The 16,890-nt window shown below is 40.7% G+C and overlaps 1 protein-coding gene across 3 annotated transcripts in view; it reads left to right on the plus strand.

Annotated features, from left to right (window-relative positions):
• The window catches only part of LOC110534611 (uncharacterized), a 42,665-nt gene that overhangs the window by 15,689 nt on the left and 10,086 nt on the right, over positions 1–16,890 (plus strand). The window contains exons 1-3 of one of the 3 annotated variants that reach the window (XM_021619566.3): positions 978–1,502; positions 1,848–1,978; positions 2,179–4,083. The exons of 1 other annotated variant lie outside the window; for it this stretch is intronic. In XM_021619566.3, coding sequence (XP_021475241.3) covers positions 1,229–1,502; positions 1,848–1,978; positions 2,179–3,381 — 1,608 coding nt within the window. In that variant the 5' untranslated portion in view covers positions 978–1,228 and the 3' untranslated portion in view covers positions 3,382–4,083. Of the gene's footprint in view, positions 1–977; positions 1,503–1,847; positions 1,979–2,178; positions 4,084–16,890 lie in introns of those variants that run through there. One more of the 3 variants, XM_090187419.1, reaches the window with a different exon arrangement.

Consider the following 16,890-nt stretch of genomic DNA (forward strand, 5'->3'; position numbering starts at 1 on the left):
TTTTACCTAACCTTTAGCACCACTTGGCGCGCTAACCAAAATACAGGGGGTGGTCCGCCCAGGTCAAATCTGGAGATTTGACGTGTAATGTAATAAGCAGTACCGTATTTCAAAGGGCAGCGTGCATACCTTTTTCATTTAACCAAACCCTTTGAGCTACCCCAACCAATAAGATTTTTTCTGCCTGGTGTGTTCCTTGTTCTTCATGATGCTCTCTGCGCTTTTAACGGACCTCTGAGACTATCACAGTGCAGGTGCATTTATACGGAGACTTGATTACACACAGGTGGATTGTATTTATCATCATTAGTCATTTAGGTCAACATTGGATCATTCAGAGATCCTCACTGAACTTCTGGAGAGAGTTTGCTGCACTGATAATAAAGGGGCTGAATAATTTTGCACGCCCAATTTTTCAGTTTTTGATTTGTTAAAAAAGTTTGAAATATCCAATAAATGTCGTTCCACTTCATGATTGTGTCCCACTTGTTGTTGATTCTTCACAAAAAATACAGTTTTATATCTTTATGTTTGAAGCCTGAAATGTGGCAAAAGGTCGCAAAGTTCAAGGGGGCCGAATACTTTCGCAAGGCACTGTACATGAGGTTTTAAGAGAAGGGGTTCCATGCTCCCGGTCTGTTGGCCTGGAGTAGGATCTGGTAGAGCTAATGTAGTGGGATAGGGGTGGTGCGTTTTTTGGGTATATCAGGGATGGGCAACTCCAGTCCTTAGGTGCCAGAGTGGTGTCACACTTTCCCCCAATCCCTAGCAAACAGCTGATTCAACTAATTGCATTCTAAACTGAAGGTAATAATTAGTTGACTATTGGAGTCATGTTTGTTAGCTGGGGCAAAAGTGTGACACCAATCAGGTCCCACCCCTGGATTAGATGGTGGTGAGATTTATTCCCCTTTTTGTGTGACAATGTGCAACTCACACTCCGACCTGTGAAAGGCAGTAATACTTGTATAGTCTGCCGGAAACTCACACAAAGAAGTACACTGACGTCAACAAGAACAATTTTCACGATAGCGTTTTTATTGTTGTTATTTAGACGTTTATAAACACACTGGAACTTAAAATATGACTCATTTAACTGCACAGCATCACACACTTACCACATGTAGTGTTTAATTCGCGTTGGAGACAGGATTTGGTTGATAGATTAAAACATATATAAAAAAATAGATGTTTTCTAGGTAACGCTAGCTGCTAACGTTAGCTAACAATGGCTAACTGTATGGTTTTTCACACTCAAATTGCCTCCATTATGGAAGTGCTAGCGAATGCAGCTGTGGCAGAGATATGTAAACTCGTAGATGACGACTATGCAGTGTTTCGTTTGGAAATAACTCAAAGCCAGAAAGAAAACATGGTATTGCGGAGGAAACTACTGGAACTGAAGGTGGCACGGGAGCGCGCAGAGAGGACAGTGCGAGAGCGCGTTCTCGCCAGTCGTCCAAGTATCAAGATCCTCGACCGATACAGAGGAATGGCAAGAGGTACATTTAGCAGAAGGCCGAGGCTGTGTGGCCTGTTGCCATTCATTCATATATATAGCTGGTCAGTTTTCAAATACTATGCAATAATTATTTAGCTATCTTGCACAAAGACACTGATATTCTAACCAGATTATTGATTTACTGCATTTCCTATTATTTACTCAATTAAAACAATGTGATTCATGGAACATAATACATCAATCAATAAATAGTATATCAATAAGTTACCAGAAGTGTTACCTTACATCCTTGTCAATTGTAGACCATGTCAATATTGTACAATATAGTGTTGAGCATTGACAATAGCTAACTTAACCACCTATTTTCCCCCAATCACACTCCCAGGTGAAGGACATCACACTGGAGGCAACAGGAGCTTTGTGAAGCCAGCGGGACACAACACATGGAGAGATGACCAACCAATCACTGTTGATGAGAGAAGTGGAACCTCAACCCAGAATGTTATCGTGATAGAGGTTAGTGTCATAGTGTTGCATAAAAAATGTGTTACTTTGTAAATCAAATGTGGCTGTTTATTTCAGAAAGGCTCCCCTCAGCTATTCACTTTCCTACATGTACATCGTTATTATCTGCCATAGGGGAGCTTGTGAGACTTCCCTACGACATTGTTATCCAATTCAACTCATGTAGCAATAATAATCTCCTCTCGTGTCAGTCTGCAGATCCAGAGGCTGTAGGTCCTGGGGTCAAACAGGAGAGGTCTGGTGGAGAGGAACCCCCACGACACAGCAGAGACATACAGACTGGAGCAGCGTCTGGAGCGCCCTCTGTAGCAACAGAGGACACCATCACCACACCAGCGCAGCCCAGGACCCGACATAGCATCACGGAGGTCAGTGGAACGCAGAACGCCGTCCTCAAGTCAGAGACCGACACAGAGACTCTAACTGTAACACACAGGTTCTTACACACAGGATCTGACCACAGATCAGACCCAGAGAGACTAGGGCTACTGGGCTGTCCTCCTGCTCCCGGCTCAGAATATTTACCGGTATTTCACCAGAGCCAGAGGACGGTTAATTCCCGTGGGGATGTTGATGGTGACGCATTAGACACTGGCAGTGATGATCCATCTTGTTCTTACACTACAGAGATGGATCCTGGCAAAATGCCTTTGGGTTTCGAGACACAGACTGATCTGTCTAGAGAGGACTGGAACCGGTACAGTAGTAGTGTATACTCTAAAGGGTGCCTAGATAAGAAAGGGGAGGTTATAGTGGTAGATGAGGTGAAAGTGGAGGGCGATGCTCCTCCCACATGGAATACAGATAGTCACCTAGGAGACGGACACTCACAGGGCAGAGATTTCTTAAATTACAGGGGAAGCTTAGAGACAAATCTAAATGTCGCCACCCACTCCTCTTTAGATGCGTTCAGGGGTCGTGACCCAGTGTTCACGTCGATGGCACCTTCCGATTCACACGGCCAGATCCTTTTCGATCAGGTATTGAACTCAAACGACAGGGCTAGAGCCCAGGTTCAGGGAGAAGGAGCCACATCAGGCAATAGTAAAGAGAAACGATTCCTCTGCATGTTCTGTAACAAAGGCTTCAGCTGCCCCCAGAAGGTGGAGAGGCACCAGAGGGTCCACACAGGGGAGAAACCCTTCAGCTGTACCCAGTGTGAGAAGAGGTTCTCCCGCCAGGACAACCTAAAGATGCACCAGAGGGTCCACACAGGGGAGAAACCATTCAGCTGTACCCAGTGTCACATGCGCTTCGCCCTGGCTGGCAACCTGAAGATGCACCTGAAGGTCCACACGGGAGAACGGCCGTTCGCCTGTACGCACTGCGGGAAGAGGTTCTCTGAGAGGAGATACCTCAGGATACACCAGCAGAAAAACCATGCCACTCTATGATATAGAAAGTAACCGTTCCATTCGATAGATTGACGTTTAGATCAAACCCTGCAATAAAGACAAAGATTAATGAATTGCCAGCAGAAAAGATCCACTGATTACTTTTGACTTACCATAGCTGACTCTTATTTACCCACAACATAATTTATGTCCAACATGATGGGTTTAGCAACAATTAAGTTATTCAGTAACTACAGTATAGGACTCAAACGATGTGGGGATAGGTAAGCTCTCCATGTTGATAGTGTGTTTATTACCTGGGTGTGCATCCATGTCTGTGTAATCTGTATCACCTCTCTCTTCCAAGAGGAGGGTCCAGAGAAATAATTCATATATTACACTAGATGACTGATAAGGGGCGCTGTTTTGAAACCGCGCCTTCATTTGGCACTCCCCCACCCTTGTAAAAGATATTTGGGAAGCTACCCAAATGCATTTATTAATGTCTATATTTGTTTTTGCCCTGTTTATTATTACAGACACCTTATTGCATACGTTTAAATTATATTATGTGAGTTAAACAAACATTTAAAAAGGAAAATTAAAAACATTTTCCTTAAGTATTATTTTTTTAAAGGTTCTAATATTTCTGTCCTTACTACAACAACAAAAAATACTTGAAGCTGCGACCCAACCAAATTCACATAGAAATGTGAGTTATAGATCTGTCATTCTCATTGAAATCAAGTCTAAGAAGCAATAGTTTTTGCGTCTTTTACTTACAGTTTCTTATACCAGCTTCAAACAACTGACAATACAATAAGTTTGGTTTTGGAAAATATATTTCACAGCAGTTTAGATGGTAGAATGATTCTCTACACTATACTTGTTTTATCACAAACTGAAATTAGGTGAACTATTAGAAATTTAAAAAACACGAAATGGCGGAGCGATTTGTGCAAAGTGCAGCTTTAAATACATGTAATTTTGTCCATGAAACATTTAATTGAAATACTGTAGAATTCCATTCATTCCTATGGAGGACTGCGCCTTCTGGGGAGTGCCAATATGGCCGACTGGTGGCTTTGAAGCCTCTCACTGGCCAATAGGTCGTTATCAAGAAAATATCCCAATAAGATGCAGAGTGTTCGATTTGCCTGTTGGGGGGCAAGGAGACCCCAGCTCCTCTAAAGCCATTGACAACTGCGTGCCGTTTAAGGGATTGCAAAATAAAGGTTAACTATTTGGATGTAACCTCTTGAAGAGCATTGTCAGAACTACAAATGTCCATGCAAAAGAATTGCGCACATTTAGCTATATCATTAGAGTTATAAAGCAAGTAACGATATATCTCTCAATAGGGGCCACTTTTAATTGGATAATTGAGTGATATAAAAGTTAATTATATCTGACAAGTATGAGTGGTTTAGGTTAATTTCCCATTGTTTGTGGGCTCTGCCTGTCAAGCAGCAGAAGGGCACATTTACCGATGTAATCTTAGCTGATAATGTTTACTTTGCAAGTTAGAAACTTTGTACAGTTGGCTAAACATAGTGGTAAGTTGACCTAATGTACATTTTTCTCCAACCAACATAGGCCTACCTAGCTAAGTTAGCTAACATTATCCCCTTTTCAACATTGTTTTTCAGTGTGTGTAATCACGATTGCTGCTGACAGACATGATAGGCTACATTGATTGATGGACCATGTCAAATTGGCTAGCTAGCTAATAACAGATCACATCAATATGGCTGGTTAACAAGCTAACTTTTAGGGGATAAACTAGATGGCTATATCCAAATATTGTTTCATTTGCATGCCATCTATAGTGATGATGACAGTAGTCCGACTGACACCTTTTTCAAGACGAGGACTTGCCGATGTCGAGCCTAATCTCCTGATACAGCAAGCTAAATTACGCATGTTGTTTGCTTAGCTAGCTAGCTGCATGCCAAATGGATAGGCTACCATCGCTTATCTGAAAATACAGTGCCTTCAGGAAGTATTCATACCTCTTGACTTATTCCACATTTTGTTGTGTTCCAACCTGATTTCAAAAGGGATTACCCCATAATGACAGTGAAAACATGTTTTTAGAAATGTTTTTAAAAAGATAAATATCACATTTACATAACTATTCAAACCCCTAAGCCAATACATTTTAGAATAATCTTTGGCAGCGGTACGTATCTAAGAGCTTTGCACACCTGGATTGTACAATATTTGCACATTCTTCTTAAAATTCTTCAAGCTCTGTCAAGTTGGTTGTTGGCCATCAGGTCTTGTCAAAGATTTTCAAGTCAATTTAAGTCACAACTGTAACTAGGCCACTCAGGAACATTCAATGTCATCTTGGTAAGCAACTCCAGTGTAGATTTGGCCTTGTGTTTTAGGTTATTGTCCTGCTGAAAGATTAATTTGTTTCCCCGTGCCTGTTGGAAAGCAGACTGAACCTGGTTTTCCTCTAGGATTTCGCCTGTGCTTAGCTCAATTCTGTTTCTTTTTATCCTAAAAACTCCCGAGTCCTTGCCAATGACAAGCATACCCATTACATGATGCAGCCACCACCATGCTTGAAAATATGATGAGTGGTACTCAGTGATGTGTTGTGTTAGATTTGCCCCAGGACATAAAGTTAATTTCTTTGCCACATTTTTTGCAGTTTTACTTTAGTGCCTTAATGCAAACATGAATGCTTTTCACTCTGTTGTTTAGGGTAGTATTGTGGAGTAACTACAATGTTGTTGATCCATCCTCAGTCTTCTATCACAGCCATTAAACTCTAACTGTTTTAAAGTCACCATTAGCTTCATGGTGAAATCCCTGAGTGGTTTCCTTCCCCCCGGCAACTGAGTTAGGAAGGATGCCTGTATTTTGTAGTGACTGGGTGTATTGATATACCATCCAAAGTGTAATTAATAACTTGACCATGCACAAAGGGATATTCATTGTCTGATTTTTTACATTTTACATCTACAAATAGGTGTCCTTCTTTGCGAGGTATTGGAAAACCTCCCTGGTCTTTGTGGTTAAATCTGTGTTTGAAATGCACTGCTCGACTGAGGGACCTTACAGATAATTGTATGTCTGGGGTACAGAGATGAGGTAGTCATTCAAAAACCATGCTAAACACTTATTGCACACATATTGACAAAGAGGTTGACTTAAGACATTTCAACTTTTCATTTTTAATGAATTTGCTAAAATGTCTAAAAACATAATTCCATTTTGACATTATGGGGTAGTGTGTGTAGGCCAGTGACACAAAATCTCAATTTAATATATTTTAAATGCAGGCTGTAACACAACAAAATTTAGAAAAAGTCAAGGCTCTTGCTTACCCAGAAAGACTCACAGCTGTAATCACTGCCAAAGGTGATTCTAACATGTATTGACTGAGGGATGTGAATGCTTACATACATTAGTTATTTCTGTATTTCATTTTAAATAAATGTGCAAACCTTTCTAAAAACATGTTTTCACTTTGTCATTAAGGTGTGTTGATGGGTGAGAAATCTATTTAATCAAGTTGGAATTCAGGCTGGAACACATGTGGAACACATGATTGGTCCAGAGGTGCTGCTGGTGAAGGAGGGGTGTGAGGAGGGTCTGGGGAACCCCGAGGGGAATATGGTCATGGAGGCCAAACAGGCTACACCTCCTCCTCGAGCCACAGAGGAAGCAGCTGAGCAGCACAGGACCACACACCGTCTCACTGAGGTGAGCCTACTGTGAACTACTGTCTGAATGGTATTAGGTCAGGGCTGGTATCTACAAAGTGTCTGAGAGTAGGAGTGCTGATCTAGGATGAGTTTTCCTTTTAGATCATAATGAACACGATTATTTGGAAAGATCCTACTCTTTGTGGATACGGGCCCAGGTCTTGATTCATTTTGTCTTAAGTGTGGGACCATGCCTTTGGACTATCAAACTATTAAAGGGATAGTTGGGGATTTGGGAAAAAAATTGTATCTACTTCCCCAGAGTCAGAACTCGTGGATACCATTTTTACATCTGAGTCCAGTATGCAGGACGTTAGAGGTAATTTCGGGAGGCAGTGCTAACTAGCTTAGCGCAAGGACTGGAAGTCTTTGTGTACAGCTAGCGTGCTGTGTTTTCTCCCACCCGTCCAACCTGAAGAGGCACGAGAGTCCACACAGGGGAGAAATCCTACATCTGCCCCTAGTTTGAGAAGACGTTCTCCCACCAGCACCAGCTGAAGAGGCACCTGAAGATCCACATGGAAGAGACATCATTTGCCTGTACGCATTGCGGGAAGAGATTCTCAGAGAGGAGCTACACCAGCAGAAAATGCACACTGCCCATGTATAGAGAGTATCGTGACATGTAATGTAGTCTTAGTGAGTTAGTTAGTAATTAATTCTGTTGGTTTTAGATGTAGTAGGGAACTGGATGAGGTGAACTGAGGAGGGGATGAGTATGATGAGGCAGAGTAGATGATATGGTGATAGTTGGTGTGATTGTGTCTGTAAAAATGCTTCAGTGATGAAGAGTGACAACTATGTCCCTTGAGGTTGATGCTGGTGTTTTATAGTGAGATAATGATAATGCCTTACTTCATCTTTACTTGACAGGAATTAGTAAAGCTGTGTGTAATGTAATGTTGAACCTTTTCCAAAGTATTCTAAAATTCATTTTATCAAAGAGAGGGTTCCAGATTTACAGAAGTGGTCAGGTGATACCATAGTGAGTAATATTATTCTACTTGTCACATGTATCTTTTTGTCCAATAAAAGTACTGTACTAAAAGTTATGTGAGTATGACAATTTTGTGGAAATAAATAAAATAAAAATCTATTTTGTACAGACTGACTTGGTTATTTTTGTATCATTGCAGGGAATGTATTTTACCAAGGTTCAATCAGTAAAGCTGGTCTGAATGCTGGTTTAACGTCATCCAGTAAGCATAACATAATTCACATCGTTTCCTATTCTATGGGCATTGTGGGAATGAATACAAACATATCATTATCAGTATAAAGTCTTCTTTCATCTGTTTCCTGTTAGCGATGTGCAGAATGTCATTTACCTATTTACCTTATGGCCTATAAGCACAGCACAATAATGCACATTGCTCACGCTTACTGTTAACCCTATGGGTTCACTCTTGTAATTATCACAGGTCTCTCTCTGAACAAATGGGCGTAAATCTTGGGATGTATTTAATGTGAATTTACCCATGTTCTTTCACTTGCTGTTTTCAGAAACTGTTTTCGGCAACTCATTCACATTGTCTCGGTTCAGATACATTGACATGCCTTTCTTTGCCTATCGTAGCTAATTGTGCACGTTACCTTCTCTTGCAGCCTGCGCTTCGGAGGAAACTTTTGCCGGGAGATTTAGACAATTGTTCTAATTCAATTGGCCTACCTCCTCTCATTTCACTATCCACGCAGTACTGTAGAATCATGATCGCCTAGTTGATAACTTTAGGCTATTCAAACAAGTGAACATTTTCCCAAATCAGAGGAAAAGGGGAAGCGAGAGGGTTTACTCCGCCCAAAATCTATCCATGTTAAGCAGATCATTAATTATTAAGCAAGTGAGGAGTTTTTGAAAATGGGTCAATGGGTGTCGAATTTAGTAAAGAACAACAAATATGTTTATTTTGATACATGAGGCTTAATTGATCTAATAGAAGTTTCGTAATGCTGATGTTGTTTTAAGAGTGTACTATGTGATGCACATAACATCCCAGCAACTTTCTGAAAAACACTTTATATCGGAGTTGTCCCTGTTGATATTCGATCATGCTTATTCATTAGGCTAGTATAGCGTCTCACTCTCCATTCAATACAGGCGGTTAATGTCAACACCCTCATCGAATATTTTAAAAAAGATTTCAAATAATCCAAAATATCCACCAATCCAAATAGGAATAGGCGGGACCTTGACAGCCCGCTGTTTTGCTCTGTGGTGATTATTTTACGATGGCCCAAATTGAACCGGGCAATAGCGCATTAGGTCATCGGACGAAAGCGTGAAATTAACAGTTATTTTCACTTCTCGGTCATGTCAACAAGGCAGCATGGTGCATGTCCAGAAACATATCTATATTTCAAGCTAGTTTTCATTGTGAAGGCAGATAACTCACTTTTGTTTTAAGCCAACTTTCTTCTCCGGACAGAGCTGTGGGCACCTGACTCACGCCTTGGAGACAGCCCGGTTCCAAATCAAATGCAAAACACTTTAAACCGGTGCAAAACACGCCAACACGCCTACAGAGTTATCGGATTCACATGGAATTGTTGTTCAATTTAAATGTTTGAATATGAAATTATTCGTGATGGGATGAAATTTGATTTTATCTTCTAAAATGTGATATTTGGGTTTTCATAAGTGGCCCGCCCCTGTGAAGGGACATGGGCTATAAACAATTTCAAACACGCCCTCCTCTCCCTTCCTATATAAAGCCTTGACGACAATGTAACCTACAGAACGAAGCAAACATCAGCGTGAGCTTTGGTTGGGAATGGTATGAACTTTGAACTCTTATTCACTACAGAAATAATACCTCCTAGCCGTTGAGTTAGCAACAGCCGCTACAAACGAGGGTTAGGAAGGAACAGACAGAGTATCCTGCCTACCACACAAGGACATTACTACAACATATTCAATTTACCAGCAGAGACATTCTTCAAAGGACAAAGGACTCGGTTGGGCAACACGGCCTTCCATCTACCACCAACCTACCGAAGGGCAGCTCAGAGTAAATTTATTGCATTTTCCTTTTCCGAATGGGCAGTAATTTAGAATGCATAAGATACTGTATTTAGGATAGCACAGCTTCGCCCTTTGTTCCTCAGTCTTCCCGCTCTTTCACTCAAACCCAGCCCCTTTTGTGTAACCAGCTAGGGACGTTTTCCTTTGATGTAATTTGTAATCAAGTTATGGTTTAATTTTGTGTATGTGTAATCCTGTGTGATTCGTTAGGTATTTAGTAAATAAATAATTCAACCCAATTTTGTATTGCTGATTCAACTTGTTAGCCAGGGTTCGTGCAGATAACCAAGAATTTACAACTTTCAGATGAGACTGAATTAAGATGACGATTAATATTGACTGCTATTGATGTAAAATATTACTAGGTCTTTAAGAGTTTATTCGGAAGATAACAGCACTATAAATATTATTTTGTGGTACCCAACTCTCTAGTTAATTACATTTACATGATTAGCTCAATCAGGTAATATTAATTACGGAGAAATTATTTTATAGAATAGCATGTCATATCACTTAATCCGGCATAGCCAAAGACACAACTCAATTATGCCCCAAAAAATTGCATAATTATGCTGTCATTCCCACTCCATTGCTCTCATCAGCTTCAAGCCTTAAACAGGTCTGTCTACGGGCCGCTAAAGAGGCACATCAACACCGTGTGTGATGCCTGTATGAGGAACAATCCCGGGAAGACAATGTCAATTTATGAAATTCCTGGGATTGTGGCAATCACCTATCCTCTGGCTGCAACTCCCTTGAACATTCAGACTGGCTTTAGCGTGACTGGGGTACAACCTTACAACAGTCATGTATTTCTGGAAACCGAGTTTGCGCCATCCTACGTTACAGATCGCCCCATTCAGAACCCAACCCTGCCAGGCCCCAGCACCAACCCTGCCAGGCCCCAGCACTATTCCAGCCCTGCCAGGCCCCAGCACCAACCTGCCAGGCCCCAGCACCAACCTGCCAGGTTCCAGCACCATTCCAGCCCTGCCTTGCACGAGCTCAGACACAGACCTGATCCAGTTCTTATGCTAGCACCAGCTCACCCTTGCCCAGCAATCCCATTTCTGACAGCAGACTACCAACTCCAGAGGACATCCGGCCATATCTAAAAGCTGGCCCTGAAAACCAGCTTGCAATGGAAGAAAACGGCGCAATCTAGCAAAAGGCTGTTTCCGAGGAAAGGGAAGCAAGGGGGAGAGTCAAAATCTGGATCTGCAAAGTATTAGAAGGCAGATAAAAATTGGAGAAGAGTCATCATCAGATGAAAAGCAGTGCTTCTGCCTCGTCTGTGTGGAGCCATTTTCAAACAGCCTTCCAAAGGAGACTTGTGTGAAGTGTGTGAGATGCAACAAATGGGCCCGTGATGCTTGCACCTCAGGCCAGGCAATTTATGTGTGCCAGAACTGTGAAGATGAGTCTGATTAGTCAGATACGGGATGTATGTCGTATAGGCTGTTACTAAACTGTGCATTAGCGTATTTAAACACCACGTCTGTTCTGTTAACTTGCTTAAATGTTTAAAGTCTTATCTGCAGCATTACATTACATTCCGATTCCAACAATTACAGTGGATCTATGTTTACGCCAGAGAACGTTCGTTTTCAAAGTTCAAAGTAAAGTGGTCGTACCACTTAATTAATGTGTGCTCTGTCAGTATTATTGTTTTTGATTGAAATACATGATTTGCCAGATTCTCTAGGCATGATTGTTTTTATTTTGATATTCACAATTAATTAGTTGTGTTCTTATTTGTTGATAATCCAATGTGATGATTTACCCGACGTAGTGTGACAATATACCTGCTGATGGGGCAAATTGTCACAAGTACACACTCTCTTTTTAACGGTCTACAACTCCGTACTGAAATAACACATGAAGATGTCATTACAACATATGTGCCCAAGACTTCCTTCTTTCATTTGGTATGACATTTTATACCATTGTGATGTATTGTGCCCAGTAAATGTTAGACAGCGTGAAAAGTGTGACAACACACCTCACTTTCCCCTATTTCTGTACTTATGTTTCTCATCACTGCATCGCATATCACTGTTGGCATGTTGATTCACGCAGTCCTGTTGCAGTGGTTAGCCGTCATCCCACGTTGATAGGCTATATATAATATCATTCACTTCAGCTATTAGACCTGGTTGGATTAATTGTAAATGCTCCTTTTATGCATAATCGCTCCTAGTCTTTGATCATGACTCTCATTTCCATTACATTACACAAAAGTCATTGGATGAAGGTGTCTTCTGTAGGGGGGAGTTTTTGTAGTAGATTACAAGATACTACATATGGCGATGAGGATAAAAGAGGAAGAAGTTAGGTAAGCAGTTGAACCAAGTTATTTTTTCTTAAAAAATATATATATATATACAGTGCCTTGCGAAAGTATTCGGCCCCCTTGAACTTTGCGACCTTTTGCCACATTTCAGGCTTCAAACATAACAATATAAAACTGTATTTTTTTGTGAAGAATCAACAACAAGTGGGACACAATCATGAAGTGGAACGACATTTATTGGATATTTCAAACTTTTAACAAATCAAAAACTGAAAAATTGGGCGTGCAAAATTATTCAGCCCCCTTAAGTTAATACTTTGTAGCGCCACCTTTTGCTGCGATTACAGCTGTAAGTCGCTTGGGGTATGTCTATCAGTTTTGCACATCGAGAGACTGAAATTTTTTCCCATTCCTCCTTGCAAAACAGCTCGAGCTCAGTGAGGTTGGATGGAGAGCATTTGTGAACAGCAGTTTTCAGTTCTTTCCACAGATTCTCGATTGGATTCAGGTCTGGACTTTGACTTGGCCATTCTAACACCTGGATATGTTTATTTTTGAACCATTCCATTGTAGATTTTGCTTTATGTTTTGGATCATTGTCTTGTTGGAAGACAAATCTCCGTCCCAGTCTCAGGTCTTTTGCAGACTCCATCAGGTTTTCTTCCAGAATGGTCCTGTATTTGGCTCCATCCATCTTCCCATCAATGTTAACCATCTTCCCTGTCCCTGCTGAAGAAAAGCAGGCCCAAACCATGATGCTGCCACCACCATGTTTGACAGTGGGGATGGTGTGTTCAGCTGTGTTGCTTTTACGCCAAACATAACGTTTTGCATTGTTGCCAAAAAGTTCAATTTTGGTTTCATCTGACCAGAGCACCTTCTTCCACATGTTTGGTGTGTCTCCCAGGTGGCTTGTGGCAAACTTTAAACAACACTTTTTATGGATATCTTTAAGAAATGGCTTTCTTCTTGCCACTCTTCCATAAAGGCCAGATTTGTGCAATATACGACTGATTGTTGTCCTATGGACAGAGTCTCCCACCTCAGCTGTAGATCTCTGCAGTTCATCCAGAGTGATCATGGGCCTCTTGGCTGCATCTCTGATCAGTCTTCTCCTTGTATGAGCTGAAAGTTTAGAGGGACGGCCAGGTCTTGGTAGATTTGCAGTGGTCTGATACTCCTTCCATTTCAATATTATCGCTTGCACAGTGCTCCTTGGGATGTTTAAAGCTTGGGAAATCTTTTTGTATCCAAATCCGGCTTTAAACTTCTTCACAACAGTATCTCGGACCTGCCTGGTGTGTTCCTTGTTCTTCATGATGCTCTCTGCGCTTTTGACGGACCTCTGAGACTATCACAGTGCAGGTGCATTTATACGGAGACTTGATTACACACAGGTGGATTGTATTTATCATCATTAGTCATTTAGGTCAACATTGGATCATTCAGAGATCCTCACTGAACTTCTGGAGAGAGTTTGCTGCACTGAAAGTAAAGGGGCTGAATAATTTTGCACGCCCAATTTTTCAGTTTTTGATTTGTTAAAAAAGTTTGAAATATCCAATAAATGTCGTTCCACTTCATGATTGTGTCCCACTTGTTGTTGATTCTTCATAAAAAAAATACATTTTTATATCTTTATGTTTGAAGCCTGAAATGTGGCAAAAGGTCGCAAAGTTCAAGGGGGCCGAATACTTTCGCAAAGGCACTGTACATCTATAAACGCAACAAGTTCAAATATTTTACTGAGTTACAGTTCATATAAAGAAATCAGTCAATTAAAATAAATAAATGATGTCCAAATCTATGGATTTCACATGAATAGGCAGGGGTGCAGCCATGGGTGGGCCTTGGAGGGCATAGGTCCACCCACTGGGGAGCCAGGCTCCGCCAATCAGAATGAGTTTTTCCCCACAAAATGGCTTTATTGCAGACAGAAATACTGCTCAGCCAAAAACGGCAACTTCACGTTAATTTACATTAAAGTCATTCAATCCACTGATCATTGATTTTTCCAAATCTGGATTATTTATTGAAGTCGCGGAGAAAAGTGAACATGCAATTTATGAACAAGTACGATCTACTTGAGATTAAGTGCTTTCCAGACTCTGGCTTCAGCTCACAGTCTTTATTAAATCGCTGCATGAGGTATGTCTGCTCTCCAATGGTCCTGCTGACTTTCTGTACATTGTCAAACTGGACATGGGCCCCTTGAAGTTGGATAAGGTCTTTTGTGAGGCGCACATGGCGTCCACAGTTCTTATATGAAATACTTTGGTATTGCTCTGTGCCGAATACCTTCTAGACATATACCAATTATTTCCAAAGGATCTGTAAGTATCCGTGACTTTGTACCAGAAGTAGTTGTAACTGACCTTAAAGCTGCAATGTGTAACTTTTTGGGGCGACTGGACCAAATTCACATAGAAATGTGAGTTAGAGCTTTCATTAGCATTGAATGATAGTCTAAGAAGCGGTAGATCTGTTCTGTGCACTATTTATATGCTTCCCTATTTATACCAGCTTCAAACAGATACAATATATTTTAGGTTTTAGGATCTTTCAGAGGTTTAGATGGTACAATGATTCTCTAGACAAAGACTGCCATTTTCACTAGAGTATCTATTTCCCGAGAAAGGGCAAGTAACGTTACTAACCACTTTCTGGGAAAGACATTCCAGTGGAAGAGTTTGTTTTGCATGACCCGGGTGCTCCGAGTGGGTGGGTATGCTCATTTTCGATCATTCCATTGGTCCTCCAAAGAAGTGCTCTCCGCTGGCACAGGGCCACGCAAAGCAAACTCACCAAGTATTTTCGTAGATAACACGTTGCCACCACGTGCTAATGGTCGAGTTTTATTTGCATAGCCCAGTGCCCCAGATGGGTGGAGTTTGCTTATTTTAGTCCATTCCATTGGTCCTTGGGGAAAAAATCTACCCCCACCCGGGGCACCGGCCATACAAAACGAGCTCCACCACTAGGCAAAAAGGGGGCATGAATTGTTGACATAATTGTAATCCAAACCCAACCTTAATTTACTCGTTGTGACGCAAAGGTTCTAAACTCAGTTTTAGAAGGTTGCCTTTATGACAAACATTATCCTATTTACATTTTGTACATTTTGACACTTGATGGCACAGGCCGCTTTCAAAGGGATTAGTTGGTTTGTAGGGGCAGTTGTTCTTTAAGTGTTTAAATGGAAAATGCTAAAAATGTGTATGAAAGTACTGTATATTCAAGAATTTAATGTGAGTAGATTTTTTTGGGGCACTTTTTTTAGCACTTTTCTACTAACATTTTAAAGATTACATATACAGTACCTTGCAAAAGTATTCAGACCCCTTGGATTTCTTCACATTTTGTAACGAAGTAAAAAAAATACATATATTAATACAACTTATAACTCAAATATAGTCATTGCATAAGTATTTAGCTCTCTGAGTCAATCTGTTATAAAACACCTTTGGCATCTACAGTTGAGAGACTTCTTGGGTAAGTCTCTAAGAGCTTCGCACACCTTGATTGTGCAATATTTGCCCATTATTCTTTTCAAAATTCTTCAAGCTCTGTCAATATTTGCAATATATTTTCAAGACGATTTAAGTCAAAACTGTAACTTGGCCACTCAAGAACATTCACCGTTTTCTTGGTAAGTTACTCCAGTGTAGATTTAGCCAACACAAATATTTGGCATTGTGTTGGCATGCTGAAAGGTGAATTCCTCTTCCAGACTCTGGTTTTCCTCCAGGATTTTGCCTGTGCTTAGCTCCATCCAGTTTATTTTTATCCTGAAAAACTCCCCAGTATTTGCCATTGTCAAGCATACCCATACCATGATGCAGCCACCACCATGCTTGAAAATAAGGATTGGATTTGCCCCAAACATAAGGCTTTTTGAGGGGATATTTTTTATTCATTTGCAGAGTATTTTTTGCAGTATTACTTTAGTGCCTTATTGCATACAAGATGCATGTTTTGGAATATTTTTACCCTGTATATTTGTATTCTTCTTTTCACGCGGTCATTTAGGTCATTATTGTGGAGTCACTACAATGTTATTGATACATTCTCAGTTGTTTTCTCCCATCACAGCCATTGAACTCTAGCTGTTTTAAAATCACCAATGGCCTCAAGGTAACATTCCTTAGCAATTTAATTCCTGTCCTGCAGCTCAGAAGGACAACTGTATCTTTTGTGTGTGGGTGGTTTAATACAAAATCCACAGCATAATTATTAACTTGACCATGCTTAAAGAGATATTCAATGTTTGATTTGTTATTGTTACCCATCTACCAATCACTGTCCTCCTTTGAGGCTTTCGAAAAGCTCCCTGGTCTTTGTAGTTGAATCTGTGCTTGAAATTCAATACTTGATTGAGGGACCTTATGTATGGGGGAGAGAGGAAGGGTTAGTCATTTAAAAATCAAGTCAACCCCTATTATTTCACTCAGTGAGTCCATGTAACTTATTATGGGATTTGTTAAGCCAAACTTTACTCCTGAACTAATTTAGGCTTGCCTAAACAAAGGGGT

Source organism: Oncorhynchus mykiss, chromosome 10 (genome assembly GCF_057628025.1).
Source record: "Oncorhynchus mykiss isolate SJ-2025 chromosome 10, ASM5762802v1, whole genome shotgun sequence".
Taxonomy (NCBI): domain Eukaryota; kingdom Metazoa; phylum Chordata; class Actinopteri; order Salmoniformes; family Salmonidae; genus Oncorhynchus; species Oncorhynchus mykiss.